Source organism: Chrysochloris asiatica, unplaced genomic scaffold (assembly GCF_000296735.1).
Source record: "Chrysochloris asiatica unplaced genomic scaffold, ChrAsi1.0 scaffold00038, whole genome shotgun sequence".
NCBI lineage: Eukaryota > Metazoa > Chordata > Mammalia > Afrosoricida > Chrysochloridae > Chrysochloris > Chrysochloris asiatica.
The window spans coordinates 8743274-8764674 of record NW_006408556.1 but is presented as its reverse complement, the minus strand read 5'-3'; the positions used below and the strand labels follow the sequence as shown (position 1 = coordinate 8764674).

General features: G+C 39.8%; 1 protein-coding gene across 2 annotated transcripts in view; it reads right to left on the bottom strand.

Annotated features, from left to right (window-relative positions):
- The window catches only part of DNAH8 (dynein, axonemal, heavy chain 8), a 391134-nt gene that overhangs the window by 126477 nt on the left and 243256 nt on the right, over positions 1–21401 (bottom strand). For both annotated transcript variants that reach the window (XM_006860428.1, XM_006860427.1), the window contains 8 exons: positions 20045–20172; positions 18743–18914; positions 17166–17321; positions 9138–9293; positions 7263–7445; positions 3573–3678; positions 1083–1335; positions 788–978 (listed from right to left, as the gene is read on the bottom strand). In XM_006860428.1, coding sequence (XP_006860490.1) covers positions 788–978; positions 1083–1335; positions 3573–3678; positions 7263–7445; positions 9138–9293; positions 17166–17321; positions 18743–18914; positions 20045–20172 — 1345 coding nt within the window. The remainder of the gene's footprint in view (positions 1–787; positions 979–1082; positions 1336–3572; positions 3679–7262; positions 7446–9137; positions 9294–17165; positions 17322–18742; positions 18915–20044; positions 20173–21401) is intronic.

Here is a 21401-nt window from a genome sequence, read left to right as displayed (position 1 = left end):
CTACCAGAGCTCCTATGAGGTTACTTCTTTTAAATCAGTGTCTGTTTCATCCTTGTATTTCCAACGCTAGTACCATGAGTTGACATAAGTATATGCTCAGAAAATCAACACTTTTTTGATTGAATTGATGTAAAAAAACTATTCTTTGGTCTTATTAATTATACATTATACATGAAGATAAGCAATGAATAGGTAAGTGTCAAACATGAACTACAAATGGACCTTTTTCACAGTCTTGAAAATCATTACACTCCTTGAAATGGAATCTTGCAATACATAGCTCAACTACCAGCATCACTTTTTCTCCCATAGCATTAACAGTTAAGCACTAGACTTGCAGTTCTAGTTCACCTAGCAGCACCTTGGAAGAAAGGCCTAGAGACCTACTTCTGAAAGATCACACCCATAAAAACCTATGGAGCAAAGTTCTACTCTGACACAAATGGGGCCACCATGATTTGGTTGGTTTGGGGTTTTGTTTTGTTTGTTTGGTTTTTTATTTATTTATTTATTTATTTTGGTAGTCATGAGCAACAGTGGTTAAATTTAATTTAACTCTGTAACTAAAACCCACAGAATTAGCACAGACTTGAAATAAGTTATTTTGAGTAACCAGAGCAAATGAATGGAAATTAGAAAACAACAATGAAAAAGGCATGGAAAAAAGAATTTCACTTTCACTAGAACACCATTTCTCTATTATATCACTGAGATGAGTTTCCAGTGCATCAAAGAGCAAATTAAAGCAATCTCCTCCACAAACCATATTCATATTCAAACACTTTACCTTTAATGAGAGCCTGGAATTCCCTGTGCTTCACCGTCCCTCTCTGAAGATCGATTTTTAAAGTCATAAGTAGTACAAAGAGGAATTTGTGGTTTTCATAGAGGCCTCTGACTGAATATGTAAAAACTTCATATGTCAGATACTCAATAATGTTTGTAATTCTCTTCTGAGGTAGTGGAGATTTTTCAGATCTACATTTTTAAAAATCAAAGGGATAAGGAACAATTTCTTAAAGACTAGAAACACAAACACAATTTTAAGTTACAACTTTGGGGTCAAGGCAGCAAGGGCCCACCTGGCCATGGACTGGTCAAATAACTTCAGGAACTGGGCCAGTGAGGTCTGGTACATGATGTTGACCATACTCATCTCTGTGATGAGGAAGTAGAGGATGCTTCCACGGGTCGCCGCAGGTCGGAACTCTTCCTGAGCCATGTTAATCTTGATTTCAGTCTCTGCGGCCACATGGAGCTTTTCACTTACTTCAGCTGCTGTCTGTTTGGTGGTTCGGAGGACACCAATGAGAGATTCATCATCAACCAATGAACCTAAAGATCAAACAGAAAATTATAGACTACAAGATGGAAGAGCCACAAGGCAAGATGCATTGCTTCTGAAATTTTCCTGTTAGTTTTCAACTTGACTTCTGAAACCACTTGGGATAGAAGAGTAGATTCTCAAAATTCTTAAAACATCAAAGGCTTCTTGTCCAGTTGCCACCCAGTACTTGCGTCCCTCTAAATATGCCTTCTCAGGAGTGTCCCTTCACTCTACCTCAAAATCTCCTGCAAAGGGCGATTCTCAAGGCAGCCCACATGATGGGTCTTCAAATGGCTGAAGACAGGATTCCATCCACTCCTGGTCATGTTTACTTCCATTAATGTCTTAGGGTTCTCTTCAAAGTGTTCCCAGCTTACCCCTCCAGCTTTTCTCATGGTGCCTGTTGATTAAATTGCTACACCCATGGGCTGATCCATGTGAGTGAGTCTGGTACTCTCCTATTGCTTCAGAAGAACAGTTCTTACCACTGAAAGCCCTGGTCCCTCTACATCTCAAGCATGAATAAGTTTGAAAGCTAATGCGTCTCTAGCTATGGAACAGTCCTTGGGGGAAGAGAACCCTTACTTTACTTTTAGTATTACCCTTCATTATTGTTTTAATAAATGTAGAACATGCTTGTCACATTAATGAGCTTTTTGAGATAGGGACCCAGAGGCAAAAACAAAGCTCTGGTTAGCAGGAAGGTACTGAGTCACTACAGAGGAAGGGCATGCTATGTCTACTGGGGAAGTCCAAATTGAGATTAACCTTACAGGAAAGAGATCTTGATCCGGCACACTATTCACTGGATCAGCGGAGGGAGGCCCCAGCTCTCATTGCTAACTAATTTTAAATGACCAGAGACATCTCAAATGGCTGGGAGAAGGCACTGGACCAAGAGACAGACAAACTCACCAGCGGAAGTAGTGCATTTAAGGCAGATACAAGGACTTTTCACTGAACTTATCTTCAGTGAAGGTATTGCTAGAGACCACTGTGAAAATAACACATAATGTTCTTACACTCCAAAAGTGACCTTGCTTTTGTGTTTTAGTTTGTTTCTTTCAAACAGAAATATTCATTATTGACTACTAATAAGGATGGGGGTGGGGGTGGGGGGAGTTGATCCTGGGCAGTCCAAGAAAAGACTAGCAGTTCAAATGCACCCAGAGGCTCCTGAGAAGGTAAGCCGGGAGACCTGTTTCCAGAAGTTCACAGCCTTGAAAACCCTACGGTTTTGCTCTGAACACATGGGTCATCATGAGCTGGGATCAATTTCGCATCAACTGACAACAATAAGGAGTCCTGGTGTGGTGCTGTAGGAGAAAGCACTGGACCACAAAGTCAGCAGTTTAAACACACCGGCCGCTCCTCGGAAACCCCATACAGGGTCGCTATGAGTTGGAGCTGACTTGATGGCACGTAACAACAACAATAAAGGGTGGAATGTAGGTTGCTGTAATTTTCCTGCTGCAGAACAATATCAAGTTTGTTAAATGCATTTTCTTCAGATGAAATTTTCTTTTATATATATTGCAGAGAGAGTTGTTGGTAAGTGCCATCATGTCAGTTCTAACTCATAGAAACCCTAGATTGGGTTTCCAAGGAGTGGTTGGCAGATCTGAACCACCAACCTTGTGGTTACCAGATCCTACAGTGCCATACCAGGACTCATGCAGACAGAGTACATCTCCCTAAATTGAGGAGGCATGATTATTTCCTCCATCCTCATTCCCCCTGCCCGCAGAGGAATCCATCCCTGATTTCTAAGCAGGAGGTCAAGTCAAGTGGAGGGAGGGTCACTGGAGCCTTCAGAGCCCAGGGACCTCTGACACTGCCAACACACGTCATAGCATATTACGGTCGTTGCATTTCAACACCAAATGAAAGAGTCAGTCTAGGGGGAAAAAAAATAGATTGAGCACATTAGTTTCCTTTAGGCGAGCAAATTAGCCTATTATGAGTTATCTAGCTCTGCTGGGAGCCCTTATTTTTTCTCAGGAGAGAGCAATTATATCAAGAAAACTGTGTTGCTCTCAGAAGCTCAGCCTCTATTTGCTAATTCAAAAATCAGTTTCCTTGCAGTCGTACTCTTTAGTGTCTGGGTCGAAGTTGCCTTGCCACGCTTGTTCTTGCATTGATAACTTGGCTACCTCCCAACATCTGTAATCATCAAGGCACTGACAAGGGCTTACAGGGAATCTTTATTCAGAATTTGTCACTTAGCATCTTAACAATGCGATACCTTTTGTAGCACTTAGTTTGTAGAGGAGGTTGTCTTCAAGTTCTTTCATCTTCCGCTTATTAAAAGTAACATCCTCTAAAAGTTTAACCCTCTCAGACTCTAGCTCCTGTTGTTAAGAAACCAAAAATAATGTAAGTACTATAATCACCAATTATTAGGTCAATTCAACTTACTAGCATTCATGATCCATTTTTTTTGAAATGTTTAAATCAAACTGCCATTCAAAAGACAGAAGAAATCATAATCGCTAGCCAATCCATCTAGCCTTATTTTTGTTGCTCTGGATAGTTGTTTTATTTAGTTTTTTTGTTTTTTTAATTGTATGCACAAGCATTTAGTTTTCTTAGCATTTGTACTGACATGCATGAGACAAACCTGTCCAAAATCATTTTGTCCAAATTACCTCCAGCTCTCTTCTGGCTGCAAGTTTAGCAAGAGGGCCCTATTCTTTTGGACCTATTCCCACATTGCCTCTGAAATGCTAACATGATTTGTAGTCAGAACTGGTAGAAACAAAGAGGCATTAATACCAGGAAACCAAGGAACCACCCAGGCCAAATGTGAGCTCTTGACTTGCAATCTGCAAGAACACCAGGTACCTTGTGTAGTGCAGCCAGCTGCTAATTCAAATCCATTTTCCATTTTATTTGACACTTTTTATAAAAGAAGGGCTAGATAGAATGTTTAGAGGGTCTATCTTTTTCTACACTAGGGATATCTTTTTAAAAATTATTCTTTGAAAAAATTTTCAAACTTTGATGATTATTGTAAGACTATGAACTCTCCAGTATCCTTCACCTATAAATCAATATTTGGCTTTATCACTCTTTCTATATATGATACTAACTGCTACTATTATCATCATTATTGCTAAACCACTTGCAGATTTCATCATCCTTTATACCTAAATACAAAGACTCAGAACATTATCTTAAAGAATCAGGGGCAGTTTTCTAATTTGGGAAGTTTAATGCTGATACAGTACTCTTAACTAATAGAATCTCGATTCAATGTGCCTCAATAATGTTTAATGGAGCAATTTGTGGTTGTGACACTATAGGATAAGTACTGGACTGGTAACCAAAAGGCTGGCAGTTCAAACCCACCTGCCACTCCTCAGAAACCCTGTACAAGGTCTCTATGAGTCAGAACCTATTCGATAGCACTTAACAGTAACAACAATGTAGAGTTACACATTACACTTAGAACTATGCAAAAAGGTGTTTTAAAACTAACTTATTTAAGGAAGTTTCTGGAACAACTGTTTCAGAAATTGCATTACTTCCTAAACCAATTAGCCAATCAAAAGCTACAACATAGCATTCATCTCTACGTCAACTGTGGCTTGCATCTAGGGAGGCGAGAACTGGTCCCATTTATTTATTTAAGTTTTTATTGTGAATTGAGTGATGTTTACATGGGAGAACATCGGTTTTACACTCATACTATCAAATTTCATTTCATTGCAATGATTACATTGCATCATCATGTATCATGATTCAACAGCATTTGCTCCTATTCCCTCTTTTTTTTTTTTTTTTGTGGGTTTATTTTTTTAATGTACACACAAACACTCAGGAATATATAATCATTTAAATTGCAGAGAAGAGGCTGGACCCAACAAGTATTTGTTAAATTAAAATGTTCTGAATTTAGGTCAGTTCCTTCTTTTTAACATGTGGGGAAACTGAGGACCCAGAAATATTAACTCCAAATTACAACTTAAAATGTTATACACAACTAGTTATTGACCGAGAACGGTCTAGTATCCTTGTCCACCAACCCCAAGAGTAGTGCCACTGTCCTAGTATGTTTGCAGTATTGGATGGGGTGCTGATAAAGAATGGGGCTACATTTGTAAAGGAACGTCTAGTGAATTGTCTTCATTAGGATAATGATTCCTAGGTGGCAGTATAAGAATACACGGATGGAATAAAATTCTTTCTCAACATGGTATGGAAAAACAGGCATCCGGCTATAGTTAGCATGGAAGTTTTACAGCATAACCCATAGACTCATCTAGGAAAATTGGCATGGTCTCTGTGGACCTCCATTTGCTCATCTATAAAATAAGGGTGTAAATAGCAGGATGGTTGGGAGCATGGTGGCTCTGTAGGATAAGCACTGGGCTGCGAACCATAAGGCTAGCAGTTCGAGCCCACTGGTCACACTGCAGGAGAAAGATGAGGCGTTCTGCTTTCACAAAGATTTACCTCAGAAACCCTACATGGGGTTGCTATGAGTCAGAACCAACTCAGCACTTAACAACAACAACAGGATGCCCTCCAGCATGTTAAATGTGCATTTCATTTCTCCAGCAAAAGAAAAGCACCAGAAAAATCACCTTGGAATCATCCAAGGAACTCCCAAAGAAGGGTTGGTATGATGCATCTTACTGCATCTTCTGAAGCCTGAGGCATGAGAAGAATGTGAGTGTGGGATGCTCAAGGGACACAGAGGGCAGCATAAGGTGGAGAGTAAGGGGAGTGGCCAGGTTACTATTGCACAGGGGGTCTGATCCATGAACACTCAACTCAGAACAGACCAGCAGCACCAGCTGGACCACAAAGGACTCATTTTCAACAGAGAATCAGAAAGCCGAGATGGAAGCAATGGACTAAGGGTCCCGTGCTCTCTCTGCCTGGCTGTGGAAGTGGGACTCATACCCTTTTTGGATTGCAAAACCCCCAGGTTGTGAGACGTAAACTGAGATCAGGCAGCTAATGAGAATCAAACTAGTACAGCCCTCCTTCCTTCTCCATCAGACAAGCTGCCGTTCAAGATCCTGCCTCCAAGGTTAACTATCTCTCTCTGTTAACCACTTATGGTTTTACTCATCACCTCACGGATTTGTTCTGTTTCTTGGATATCCGCATCCTTTTTCTTTCCCTTTTTGAAAGCCTTCTCTCCATGTTTGTGGACATCTATCTGTATCTCTTCCCAGATCTCTTCTCCTTGGCCATTCCTCTGTCATTTTCTTTGTTCTCATTCTCTCTGTGTATGCCCCTCTCTCTGCCTTTATTATTTCTAACCTTGCCTTTTCCTAGGATCTTTACTATGAAAATTATATTTAAGCAAATTCAAACATTCTCATGTGTCATGCAAATGTATTTATGCAAATATAAAACTTCTGTTTATGCATTAATGTTAATGTTTTCTTAGCTTTCTTTCAAAAGTTAGTTTAATCTTGTAGCAGCCTCTTAACATTTTCCAATCTTAAGATGTCCTTTGCTTTCTTAGAACCCTCAATTATATTTAATTAATATCTCTGACTTGAGTGCATGTTTAGTTAAAATTCAGGTATGCGCCTCTTTACTATTAGATTGTAGTAGCTGAAACTGCTACAGTGGTAATAATACTGTTCAGAGCAAGTTGTTTTTCTCCCAAATCACTGTTTTGTTGAATTTTCCAGGTGTCCCTGGGGACGATCCATAGGTCCCTTCATTAAAGTTTGCACACCAAAGGCTTATAGACAGAAGAGGAAGAATGGTGTGTGTGTGTTCATGCAAATGTTTGTGTTGGGGATGGAGGTGAATTATGATGCTTTCAGGCAATAACTGAGCCTGCAAAATAAGTAGGCCTTGAAGCTAATAAGGATAGAGATGGTTAGCTTAATTTTGTATCTTCCAGTTTCCCAATACATTTTACAAGTTTACAATAAGTAGGTCTGTCTCACGAGAGAGTGGTTACCTGTTTCTCTGTTAGAATTACTCTCCTTAGTAGCTGATTCTCAAGTCCTTTCATTGTAACAGTAAAATCAATCACAGACGTCTTAGCATTGATCTCAGGGGTAAAGGCAGGGTTTGGTAACTTTGTAGTAATGTAGAGTTTAAATGTATCCATGATATCACATTCCTTATCACCGACTTTCACCTACATCATTTCAAGTACAAAATCAGAAACAGCTTCAAAGTGAGCATGAGGAATTCAGGTTCAGTTTAGGAAAGACTTTACCAAAGACAAGTGTTAATACAACTTAGAATGAATTGTGACAAAAATTAATAAGCTTTTAATGACTGATCAATAAAGCCTATTAACTTAGAATAATGTAGACTTGTGATCCTGCCTTAAAATGTGTGTAACCATGACGCCATGCAAATGACATGAAAATGCATCCAAAAGAAATGGCAAACCCAGGAGAACTCAGACGCAGCTAAGATTTGACTTTAAAGTTTTAGTAAGCGCTGCATTGATTTGTGTTTATCACTCTTGTCAATTGCTACAGTACAGAGCTTTTATTTTTTTCCCCACTTGAAAGCTTGCTGTATTTATACCAAGAATTGTTCCCTTGTTGCATTTCACACTCATATCTAAGGCACTTTACACAACAGAAACAGTGGATACAATTTTCAAGGGAAAAAAATGCCCACACGTTATTTTTCAGAGCAGTAACAATTATCTTAAAGACTGCTATTTACAATGCACTGAAGAATAACTTGCTTTTGATATCTAAAATTCAAGTAGGAATGACAACATTGAAAAATGATTTAAATTTTTAATAGCTCTTAATCCTGTATGTGGCTGAATACAATGCCACAGCATTAAACGCATTAAAACATTCTGAGGTACCAAGCTTTCAGATTACAGATAAGAAGCTGGGGTCTTTTAGAAGGCCTTCAGGAATGGAGATTACACATCCACCTTTGACATGTTAAAAACAGTCCATAAAAGAATTCACATTATAATGGAAAAATTTCTAAATAAATCTGTCTTTGTTTAATGAGAAATTTTCCATTCTTCACTTATTCACCAATGTTCCTGAAATTAACTTGTCCAAAGTGAGAAAGCTCAATCAGAAATGCTGACATTCATCAAGAAATAAAACAGAAGAAGCCTGAAGGTAGAGAATGACAACAATTAAAAAGTAAACACTTACAATGAAAAGAATTCATGTGATCATAAACAATTGGGAATGGTATCCCATCGCTTCCAGCAAAGTCAATGAGTTTAGATTGAAAGTTAATAAAGAGAGAAATGAACAAATCAATGTCTATAAACTTTATTAAAATGCCGTTTCCTCTAGTGAGCACTATGTGTGTGCATCTGTGTGTGTGTGCGTGTGTGTGTGTGTATAAAGCCAAAACAGTCAATTGTGACTCATAGCAAACCCATGTTTTTCAGTAAGAACTGAACTCCATAGGGTCAGAATCAACTCAACGGCACTTCACAACAACACAACAACAACAACCAAGATATTGCTCTCCTCTTTTATTTTTTATATACTATTTCAAAAAAAAAAAATAAGAGGAACCACTGAATTTGTTATTGTTGTTGTTGTTAAGTGCTGTTGAGTCAGTTCCGACCCATAGCGACCCTGTATAGTGTTTCCAAGGAGTGGCTGGTGAGTTTGAGCTGCCGACCTCGTGGTTCAAACAGACCCTGTAGTCCACTACTTTATCCCACAGTGCCACAAAAGGACTCCAAAACACTGAATATAAGTATGTAAATAAGTTTTCTCCCCAGTGTACCAAATACGGTATACCATCTGAAGGAGCTGTCTCCGCTGCTATGCACAAATAGGTAAGTAGATGTCACCATTGTTCTTTACTTTCACACAGTGATTACCTTGAAAGTGGTGCCTGATTTAATGAAGTTCTTTTCTAATACATTATCCAGGGCAGGATCCAACTCCTCACGAATGTCCTCAATGAGAAGGGGCCGGCCCAAGGAAAGGCTGTCCTCCAAGTGTGTGCGGAAGTACTTATGGTTCAAAGACGTCACCTAAAAATAATAAATTAGTGCAAAAATGTCATAGAGCGTGCACCCATTCCTAATTGGAAACCAAGGCATTGATTTGAATAATTGACTAAGAATTTTAAGGGCAATCTAGGAGTCTTTAAGGAGCTCTGGTAGCATAGTGGTTATGAGTCAGGCTCAAGGTCAGCAGTTCGAAACTACCCGTCATTCTGCAAGAGAAAGATGAGGCTTTCTGCACCCATAAAGATTTACAGTCTCATAAACCCTATATTGGATAGCTACGAGTCGGAACCAACTCCACAACACATAATCAACCAACTATAGCAATCTTTGGCGTCCTGGTGTGGCACTGAAAGATAAGTAAATACTAGACTACAAGGTCAGTTTGAACCTCAAGGTCAGCGGTTCAAATCTACCAGGCATTCCTTGAAAACCCTACACAGGGTCACTATGAGTCAGAACCGACTCGAAGGCTCTTTTAACAACAACATAGGAGTCTTGCTAACAACTATACAAGTAGCAAACAAAATACAATTTTCAAAATTTAGCAAGCCATAGGGTCTGATGAAATGAAATGGGGATAAGATTCTTATGATTCAATATAAGTAATTGTTATCATGACTAATTACGACGGTCACAACTATAAAGGTATAAATTTTGTACCAAAAAGTGGGAAGTAGTTGATCTTATAGTCCAGGAACAGAGGACACTAGGACTGTCAAGGGAGAAGAGCATGAGTGGAATGTGGGACCCTATCTAGAGAAGCAGCAACACCAGAGATGGAGGCAGAGATGAGGACAGGGAGAAATAGAGCACCTGATGACTCTAGACTCATGGAAAGAGAAAGGCTGTGTGCTGGCGGCCAGGAGGCAGGCTTGCAGAATGTGCCCCTTGGCTGTTTAAATGATTATATATTCCTGAGTGTTTTTGTGTACATTCCCCCCAAAAAAACCAGAGGAAATAGAGAAGCAAATACTGCTGAATGATGATGCATGGAGATTGTAATCATTGCAATGAAACAATGGTGTAAAACCAATGTTTTCCCCCATGTAAACTATCACTCAGTTCACAATAAAAACTTAAAAAAAAAACAAAAAACTTGTCATGACTTTGCCAAAGTACTGAATGTAGAATGGTGTCTCTCTGATGGATAGAGGAGAACCTAGTGGTATTCCTTAGCTGGCATGTTAGAGTTCCGCTCCTAACAGACAGAAGAGAAGTAGTCAAGGATTAATCTTTTTAAGCTACAATCATTCAGAGAAAATAATTTGCAAAATAATTTGCAAAATTCATTCATCTTCTCAGGAATCCCATAAACTGATTAAGTAAGTGATAAATAAAAATTAAACAAAAAAAGTCAAAAATAATATACTGAGTTAAACCAAGGGTTTATGACGGTAAGCAAAAAAAAAAAAAAAAAAAAATATACTCGACGGCACATAACAACAACAACAACATATATATATATATATGAACATTAGGGTTCCAGTTCATACATACATGAGTTTATTCCAAACAAAATGTGTTCAAACATGTCTCTGCAATCAGTGGATGGCAGCAGATAAGCTCTCTCATTAATATACTTGTCTCAGAGCTCTAGTAGCATAGTGGTTACGAATCGGGCTGTGAACCTCAAGGTCAGCAGTTCGAAACTACCAGCGGTTCCGTGAGACAAAGATGAGGCATTCTGCTCCCATAAAGATTTACAGCCTCGGAAACCCGGTGCAGGGTCACTATGAGTCGGAACCGACTCCACGGCACTCAACAACAACAACAGTCTCATTAGTGCCCCTCCCCCAAAAAATGGTCCAATCAAAATAGTGGTTTCAAATGGAATCTGCTGGGCCAATTCAATTCAGATTATGGCACCTGTTTGTTGGGATTTCAAAGGGGTGATCTTGAAAGATTGTTTTGAAGGACACAGAATGATTACAGTGGCTTATTAAGAATTATTTTTGTTCCTAAGTGCTATCAAGTCGGTTCCGACTCATAGCGACCCTGTACAGGTTTTCTGAGGAACCCTTGGTGAGCTTGAACCACCAACCTTGCAGTTCAAATCGACCTTACAGTCCAGCGCATTAATCCACAGCCACACACCAGGGCTCCTGAGTATGAATAAGTTTCAAGAGAATTAAAACCTACATTGAAAACGTCCAGAAAATGTAGCTGCTCATTCTTTGAGGGTAGTAAGAGCTATTCTCAACAAGAATTTCATTGGGACACCATACCCTATCTACCATACAGGCCTGACTTTGCCCCTTCAGACTGCTTTTGTTCCTAGAATTCAAAGAACAATGAAAAGGAACATGATCTGAATTCCTCAAGGGTGCCAAAATTGCCCTTTAAAAATTGTATGTATTGAAGAGTGCAGAATTCTTTTGAGGGTGAGTTAGAGAGATGGAAACATTGTCTTTGGAAATGTATAGACCTAGATGGAGTCCTGGCATGGTGATGTTAGGATAAGCACTGATCTGCTAGCCACAAGGTCGATGGTTCAAACCCACCAGCTTTTCCTTGGAAACCCTATATAGGGCCACTGTGAGTCAAAACTGACTCCATGACATTTAACACCAAATGGAGAATATGTCGAGAAATAATAACTTCACATTTTGATATTTTTGTTTAATAAAGCTATGATATTGTAGCAATACTTTTTGACTTTCCCTCATATGTATTCTTTCTCTAAAAATAGTACAGTGTCTCTCACCTGACCCAAGCCAAGGTATTTTCAATAACCTCATATGCATGTGAAAGCTGGACAACGAATAAGGAAGATCGTAGAAGAATTGATGCTTTTGAGTTATGGTGTTGGAGGAGAATATTGAAAGTGCCATGGGCTGCCAAAAGAACCAATAGATCTGTTTTGGAAGAAGTGCAGCTAGAGTGCTCCTTGGAGGCCAAGATGGCCAAACTTTGTCTCTGATACTGTGGATATACTGTCAGGAGGGACCAGTCACTGGAGAAGGATATCATGTTTGGTAAGGTGGAGGGTCAGAGAAAAGTCAGAAGACCCCCCAACGAGATGGATTGGCCAAGTGGCAGCATCGATGAACTCAATCGTGACAATAGTAATGAGGTTGGCCCAGGATCAGGCAGTGTTTCGTTCTGCTGTGCACAGGATCGTTATGAGTCGGTACCGACTCGATGGCACCTAACAACAACAACAATTTCTGTTCTGTTTTGATTTAAAAGGAAAAAAATAATAATAATTCTACACATAAAGAAAGCTGTTTCTCTGGATGGATAGTTTTATTTACACAAATGATGTGCTGTGAAAGGCTCAACTATGAGTTGACAAAAGACATGAATCTAAACAAAGAATCTTAATTATCTTCTTAACCACTATGAAACAAGGTCCCAATAAGACTAAATTTAATTGTCCCGCTCTATTTCCTAAGGACTAAAGCTGCCTATTTTGTGATTTCCTTGCAAAGTAAGTAAATCATTTCCATAATTAAAATTATCTTTAACCATTTGAAAAATCTTTAAGAAACTTGCAGTAACATCTTAGAGTCATAATTTCAGATTTAACTCATAGGATCTTTCTTGTATAAAAACGCTATGTGATTGACACAAACAGAGCCTGGGTCATCTGCACAGATATGCTGGTGTGGGTCATTACAAGGTGGTCAGTGAATTTCTGATGAAGAATGTGGTGCAGTGAATCATTTTTATATGGCCTTTCTATTACCTACGGTCTCTTAACTCCCACAAAAATGATTGGCTGAAACTTTGTAAATTAGGTGTACAAAACTCATGCAGGGATTGGTTAGTAACTATGCAAATAAGGTGCCTGTAGTCTACCAACGGGATTGGTTAATTTCAGCACCCTACTAGGCTTGAAAGAGCCAATTCTATAGAGGTCGAGGGGAACTTCACTACCATCAAGAAGAGCCAGGAGGTGAGCGAAGAGCCAGAAGTGCACCCTTTAGACACGGTATGTCCAAATTAAGAACCTCCAAGACTCAAGAGTCAAACAGAGTCGTAACACTAGAGGCAGCATGGAACAACAGTTGCACAAGATGGCAGAGGCCCAGGACTGGCAGGTGGCTACAGCTGACTCACCACACTACGGAGTGAGAAAACTGAGGGCCTTTGGTCCAGAGGCAGAGTAGGGTGCTTCTATACACTTATTCAAGCAGGACATCGGTGGATGTCAGGCCAAGAGTGAGAACTAGCTGTGGGCATGGCTAAAAGCAAGAGCAAGGCCTGCCTGCCTACAGGTGTGGCTGATAAGGAGCTCAGAGGTTGGAATCTGTCCTGATTGGCATCTGTCTCCTGTCCCCTGAGTTGTTCCAAATTGATACTGATCCAGAGTTGTATACCTGTTGCTGTTGTCGTTAGGTACTGTCGAGTTGGTTCCGACTCATAGTGACCCTGTATAGAGTTTCAAAGGAGCAGCTGGTGAGTTTGAAGCACAGACCTTGTGGTTCAAACAAATCTTGTGGTCCAGTGTTTTATTCTATAGCACCATTTACTACTTCCCTACTATAGAATCATGAGTGCAGCCACTGCAACAAACTGTCAAACCCACCAGAGAAATAGGAAGTGCCATGGGGATGACAGTTGGGGTCAGGAAGGGTGCAAAAGATTGGAGACTGAAAGTATGTTTTGTTTGATCAGCTTTGGGCTGATTATTCTCTCTTCTCCTCCCGAAGTTAGGCTTGCTCTGATGCTACCATGGCATCACAGGAAACTTGGTAAACACATTCTCTTTCCAGAGGCCATAGCTGTAGGTCTTAGAGATGACATTGAAGGTGGCCTTGACAAAATTGCCAAGGTGCAGTGGGGTCCTTGATGCATAAAACATGCTTTGTTTTTCATTTGTGACTATTTGTACATGTATTTATGCACATGCTCAGAAAATAATGCTTTCCAAACAGGGAGAATGTAGTTCTATCTGCTTTCATGTCAGCAATTGATGGTTTTTAAAATAAAGAAATGACTTTGGCATATTTCTGTTACTTCCCCAAGAAGGTCTCTGGAACTGGACTGCACTGGGAAGGAGAACGAACGTCAATGAGCTTAATGCCAAAATGGACAGACAAAACTATGACCCAGAAAAATGGTACAGTTGGTGCCAAGGGAGACAGGGTTACGCTTTGAGCTAAGGCAAGGTTCAAAGAAAAAGATGATAAGCGAGATCAACAACCAGGAGAGTCAACAAGAATAGAGCAAGGGATAAGCTATGCTTGAGTTGGATCCAGGAGACTCAGTTCACAAGCAAGGATATTTTGGTATACTCCATTAGTGTACTCCCTCTGTGAGCGAGGTTCCTTAAGAAGCCTTGTGGAAACGGATGCCATTTCCCTTAATCTTCCCTTCCATTTACATTCTCCCTATTATGGGATAGAATCGACTTGATGGTACTGGGATTTAGGTTTGGTTGATCCTTACTAGGATATCTCCGGGTTGTCTAGCTAAACATGGAATGATGCATTGTATTCTAAAGTATTAATGAAGAAGGATTTCACTAGTGTGCTCCTGAATGCTAGGCAGTGTCCCCTTGCCTGAGAGCCCATTATCACACATGGAGCTATCAAAATCTTGGCACCTTGGTTGTATGTCTGATGACCTACCAGATCAGTGGTTGGCAAAGGCATGTGAGTGAAAAGATCCTATAATCTGTGATCCAACATAATGCAGAAATCATAGAAAAATATTATTAATATCATACACAAGTAAAATTTGCTGAAGATAGTTCAAAAACGGTTGCAGTTATTGTGAGCTGCCAGAAATTCAATTCGGATTTAGGAGTGACCGTGGAACTAAGGGTATCATTGCTGATGTTGGATGGATTTTTGGCTGAAAGTAGAAAGTATCAGAGAGATTTTTACTTGTGCTTTATTAACTATGCAAAGGTCTTCGACTGTGTGGATCATAACAAACTATGGATAGCACTGCAAAGAATGAGTATTGCAGAACACTTCATTGTGCTCATGAGGAGGCTGTACTAGAACAAGGTGATACTGAATGGTTTAAAGTCAGGAAAGGTGTACACCAAGATTGTATCCTTCTACCATACTTATTCAATCTGTAAATTGAGCAAATAATCCCAGAAGCTGGATTTTTCCAAGAAAAATATGGCATCAGGATTGGAGGAAGACTCATTAACAACCTGCAATATACAGGTGATACAACCTTGCTTGCTGAAAGTGCAGAATACTTGGAATACTTACTGATGAAGATCAAAGACTACAGTCTTCAATATGGATTGGACATATTATCAGGAAGGACCGATCTCTAGAGACGTACATCATCTTTGGTAAAGTGGAGGGTCGGTGAAAAAGAGGAAGAGCCCAACAAGATGGATTGGCACAGTGGCAACAGCAATGAACTCAAGTGTGACAACATTGTGAGGCTGACACAGGACTGAGTAGTGTTTCCGTCAGTTGTGCACAGGGTCACTATCAGTAGGAACTGACTCAATGGCACCGAATGACAGCAACAGCAAGTGTTTTTTCTACACTTAGCAAGATGACCACGTGATCTATTTCTGTTTTCTCAGAATAATGATTACACATTTTTATTAACTCATTTACATTCAATAAACATAAGGATTTCTACTCTATATAAAGAAAGGTTCAGATATAACGATGAATAAAACCATAATCCTGGCCAACCCGAAAGTACGTTGTACAGTAGAGATAAAAGAGAAATGTCCAAAGAACAAAAACTTAGGACAAATGCTACATTTACACCAGAAATCCACACAAGACATTGCAAGGACTCAGGATGGGCTGTATTAAGCTGAAGACACATAGAAGTCTTGATAGTCTCGAGGAAGATACTGCTGGATGGCGATTTTGAAGAAGTATTGAAGACTATTATATGGAATATAAGTGGATTGGCCAATAAAATGGAAACGATATTCTGGTTAGCAAAAATAGTATAAGCAGAAATAGTGTAAGCAAAAAAATGAAGGCACATGAGAACCATGTAGCAGAAACAGTGAGTAGTCCATATTGGTAGTTGAACTAAAATAACAATGGTAACTGGATCTCGGTGGATGTCAGGAATGTAAACATTTGTTTACTCCTATGACTCCTAATGGAGTCCTGGTGTGGCACTGCAGAATTACGCACTGGACTGCAAGGTCAGTTTGAACTGTGGAGTTGGCACTTCACAACAACATCAAATGCCTCCTAACAAGATCCTCAAGAAGGAAGCTCATGAAACAATAGCAAAGCATATTAAAAGAACACACTGGTTTGCTGCCATCAAGTCAACTCTAGCTTATGGAGACCTCATGTAAAACCAAACCAAAAGCTGCCCTGCCCCGTGTTAGCCTCACAATCCACAGTCTCAATCACTGAAATGTTGGCTTTCGTGATGCCCTTCATTTCACCTTGTAAGACTCCAGCTCCAACACTGAACTCTAGTATGCTACGGCATACCAAGTATCTGTGCTGTTGTTGTGTTATTAAGTGGTTAAGTGTTGTTGAGTTAGTTCTGGCTCATAGTGACCCTGATAGGGTTTCCAAGGAGTGGCTGGTGGGTTTGAACCACTGACTCTGTGGTTAGCAGTCCAGTGCTTATCCTACAGTGCCACACCAGGACTCCAGGTTGGTACAAATGGCTTTGAACCAAGGGATCACCAATATTGTTCTCCTATGGGCCCAATCTCCAAGCCCCAGAGCAAAAACCACATCCAACATCGGCAAAAGCAACAGGGTCAAGGAAACAGAGAAAGGACAAGGGAGAGCAAAGTGGGAGTGTTTAAGGGGAAAAGTCACCAGAGTCTTTGTGCCAATTTGCTATTTGAAAACTCAAGCATGGAAATTAGGAAGCATTTATCATAAACACGGCAACTTTACGAACTGGAAGATTCAAGTCAAATTCAGAGGAAATTTCATGATCTTACGATTACTTTCCCATGCACCAAAGGGAACATACCTGCAAATCATTTTCCTTTTCCTTCGATTTAATCCAAGTTTTGCCTTGAGTTTGAGGATCTATCAGAAGTGGATACCTGGTGGCTTTTGTCACAATAATGCCATTCTGGATGGAAAGGTCATCTCCTGGTAATCCCTGTAGTCCCCACTCACCAATCTGAGTAACAGGAAATGGACATGATGGTCATTCAAAGGAGAACACAAATACCTTCATTAGAATTAAAAACATCACAATTCAAAATAACTTAAAGATTGGACATATTTATTTTTCTTTGAAACTATACAACTTTATCTGGTATCTAGGGTTTTAAGAAAACCAAAAACTTGTCAATGTAAAACATGTCACATTAACTTTAAAAAACAAATTTATGATGTAATGAATTGTTTCTTTAATAACCCAAGAATAGGGTTAGCCCTTTATATTATAGTTGTATACTTATGAGGTAATTTTGTAACATGATTTCATGCTGAACCTAATTTGTAGATATTGATTGCTGAAAATTTAGAGAACATGAAAGCTTAAAATGTGGAGGGTATGGGTGAGTGGGGAAATCCAGACTGGCTGGATTTAGTGGAGTACTGAATATGATGAGATGGCATAGGACAAGCCCTGATACTCTCTCATCCTGCCCTTCGGGCCTGCTTATATGGGGTACGAGGAACTGCAGAGCTAACGGCAGGGTCATTAGACTATATGCAATATTAGATTGGCAGGAATTCAATCATGAAATGTTTGCGAACATTTCCTTCTCTAGATTAACAGTGATTACCAGCCTCCCTCTGTGTGATCAATAAAATCACCTGCTTCCCAGTGAGTCAACCAGCCCCTACTTGTGCTAAATTACCCCAGAACCTCCAAAGGTCATACTTAGTCAAGAACACCCTAGCCCACTTTGCATCACCTCCAAAAAACATCTATTTGCTGTAAGGGATGGACTCAACATTGCTTGAATTGGGAAGAACTGCTATTTTTTCACTTTGAAGTACAGATAACATGAAATTAAATAGCTTAGCATCCCTAAGGAAACAGCAAATGGGGAGCATATTTACAAACCAGGCAAGCAGCTCATGAATACAAATGGTTTGGAACACATTTGTTACCATAACAGCGCTATAAGATAGACTGAAAATTGACACAGTCCATCCAGTGGCCAGCAAGGAAGGCGATTATAGTGAATATTACACTGTGATAATGGAACCTCCTACTATATTATGCTGTTGGACACTGAAAAAGGGGGGGTAATGGTCAAAAGCAGGTTAATACCCACACTTCTGACCTAGACAATGTGTGTGTTTACCTAAAATGTTTGAGAGTGTGACTTTATCGGAGTTCTGTACATAACAGAAGGTTAGCAAAAGCATGCCCATAACTCTGAAGAGCATTCAGCCCACAGCACTGTGGTTAGTTTTACTTTGAAACTGTAAAGGAACTTGTACAACACCAAGAAAATGTTTCTTCTACTTTTTGTAAATCAAGCATTTTCAAAACAAAGGGAAAAAAAGCGCAGCTTGATTTCTTTTTAAGAAATAAGACTGAGACTGGCGTTCAGATAATATTATTAGGAAATGAAAACTTACTGTGGGAGGATCCACCAACATTGAAATAATATTCAAGTTTTCAGTAAAAGGAATTCTCCGCCCTCTCAGCTCTGCCTCCCATTGATCTTTCAGCAAAAGATTCCTAAAGATCTGATTGAAAGGCCCAAGGTAGGAAAGGAATCCAGTGCAAAGCAGAATATCACCTACAAGTCTGTTAAGAAAAAAAAAAACAGACAAACCCCCTCCCCAAAGTGAGTCACTTGACACATATTTTGAAGCTATTTCTTTCAGTAGCTTGAAAGGCCACAGTACAATTTAGTTTTGTTACTAGGAAAAACCCTTGTTTTGTTTCCCGCTGGATCCTTTGTAACCAGACATGAAAATACATAAAGCGAAAGGGAACCCACAACTCATAAGCAGATAGAAGTGAGCACATGTGAGATGGGTCAGGTAAGAAGGACGAGGGCTCTCTGTCAAAGCCTACAAGTCCAGAGTCCTCTTCCCATCCATGCCTTCCCTGCCTGACCTTGTTCAGAATCAAGTCTTTGTGCTTTAAAACATCGTGTTAAATTTGTGCTGTGAAAAGCCCTAGAATGGGTTGATAGTCTTAATTAGCTATTGACCACGATGAAAAAAAGTTCCTGGTAAGACTATATTTATCCCACCTTGACCATTCTCCACATTGTCCATGAAGCCTGGTGGCCTTGTAAAACAAATGGTGGGCTGCTAACCAAAAGGTTGCTGGTTGGAGTAATATGAGCCTGTCTGTTCCCGTAAAGATTTACATCCCCGGTAACCCTATAGAGCAGTTCTGCTTTGTCCTATAGGGTCTTTTGAAGGACTGAATTGACTCAGAGGCAGAGGGTTTGGTTTGGATTGGTTGGCCATTCTCCAACTCTTTTCCTCCGCTCTAAGTTTTCTGAGGACAACAGTAGGCACCAGCACAAGACACTCTGGTATTACAAAACAAACCATCGATGCACATTACTGAAAGCCGCTAAAGTGAAGAATAGAGAAGTGGAGCAAGAATTTAGATTGCTATGGGAAAGCAATCTCATACTGAAAATCCACTTGCTAGGCCAAAACTGAGATTAAAAAATGTTACGGGCTATTTTACTCACTTCCTAGTCTTACTGAGCATGCTTACAGCTTAAATCATACACTGTCTAAGCTGTAAGCACTTTCTTAGATGGTGGGATTCAGAGGTGGATTTAAGGACATGAAGGAGAAAAGCACACCATCACGGAAATGGGATTTTTGTTCCCTACTGTCACAAAGAGGTGGCACTTGGAGTGACATCTACCTAAGGAGAGCCAGTATAATAAGGACTAAGATGTGTACCTATTAATCTGAGCCTTGAACTCTTTACTTTGTTGAGTCCACCGGACTTTTTCTCCGCTCAGTCCATCAATGAGAGTAGAAGCTGCCTGCATTTTTTTCCGGCACATGTCCGCGTCATTAAGTAGATCCTACATTTGTAAAGGGAGAATGTCTCAAAGAACATTTATCAAATACCAAGGAGTATCTGAATTATCTAAATAAATACAATCTAAAAATACAGTGAGTAAACCTACATATTGAATTCTGATAAGTTATTGATTCACATCCTAATATTGTTATGTTTGCCTTATAAAATTTCAAGAAAATTTTGTATGAGACAATTCATATAACATATATTAAAACACTACTTCTTTAAATATTTTCAAAACTGAATCAAATGCTTAAAAAATTATCCACTTCAAGTCTTGGATTTAAATAATAAACCTGAGCTCTTTGAAGTCTACAAAGCATTTTTTCCCCCTCAGAAGAAACCTTGCAACCAGTGGTGTGTGGCACTCAGTTCCTACCAGTTCCTAAGAACCAACTGTTAACACTTTTAGAAAACATGTCAGCTGGTTGTTAAACATAGCCATTACATTTTTAAAAGGTAATCAAAACTCAAAACTCATCACTTCCCAAATATTTACTATGCTTTACTATTATGTATGTTCTTGAGAAAGAACCTTGGCCACACAGTGGTTAAAGCATTTGGTTGCCTAACCAGAACATTCGTTGGTGGTTCAAACCCATCAGCTGCTTGTTCCTCATGAGAAAGACGTGGTAGTCTGCTTCTGTAAGGATCACAGCCTTGGAAACCCCGTGGAGAAGTTCTACTGTGTCCTGTAGGGTCACTGTGAGTCAGAATTGACTCAATGGTATGAAGTTTGGGGGTATTTGAGATATGCTTTTGAGGATATTTAAATCCATTGTGTTCCTATAGTGAAAATACTATATAATGGACTCTGCTGAGCATCTTTTCCCAACTTTGCCTTCTGGGTCATCAGATCGATACCTTGAAATCAGCAGCGATGGGAGTATTTAAACTACAGAGTTCAGAACCACCTAAGGTAGTGCTGTTGTTGTTAAGGGCCATCAAATCGATTCTGATTCACAGGGTTTCTGAGTTGCCGCTGGTGGGTATGAACCACCAACCTTGCGATTAGCAGTGTCCTGCTTATCCTACAGCACCACACCAGGAATCCAAGATAGCAGTAGTAGTAGTTGTTGTTGTTAAGCACTGTCAAGTCAGTTCTGACTGATAGTGACCCTGTACAGAGTTTCCAAGGAGCAATTGGTGAGTCTGAACCACTGACCTTGTGGTTCAAACTGACTTTGCAGTCCAGTACTTTATCCCACAAGGAGCTCTGGTAGCGTAGTG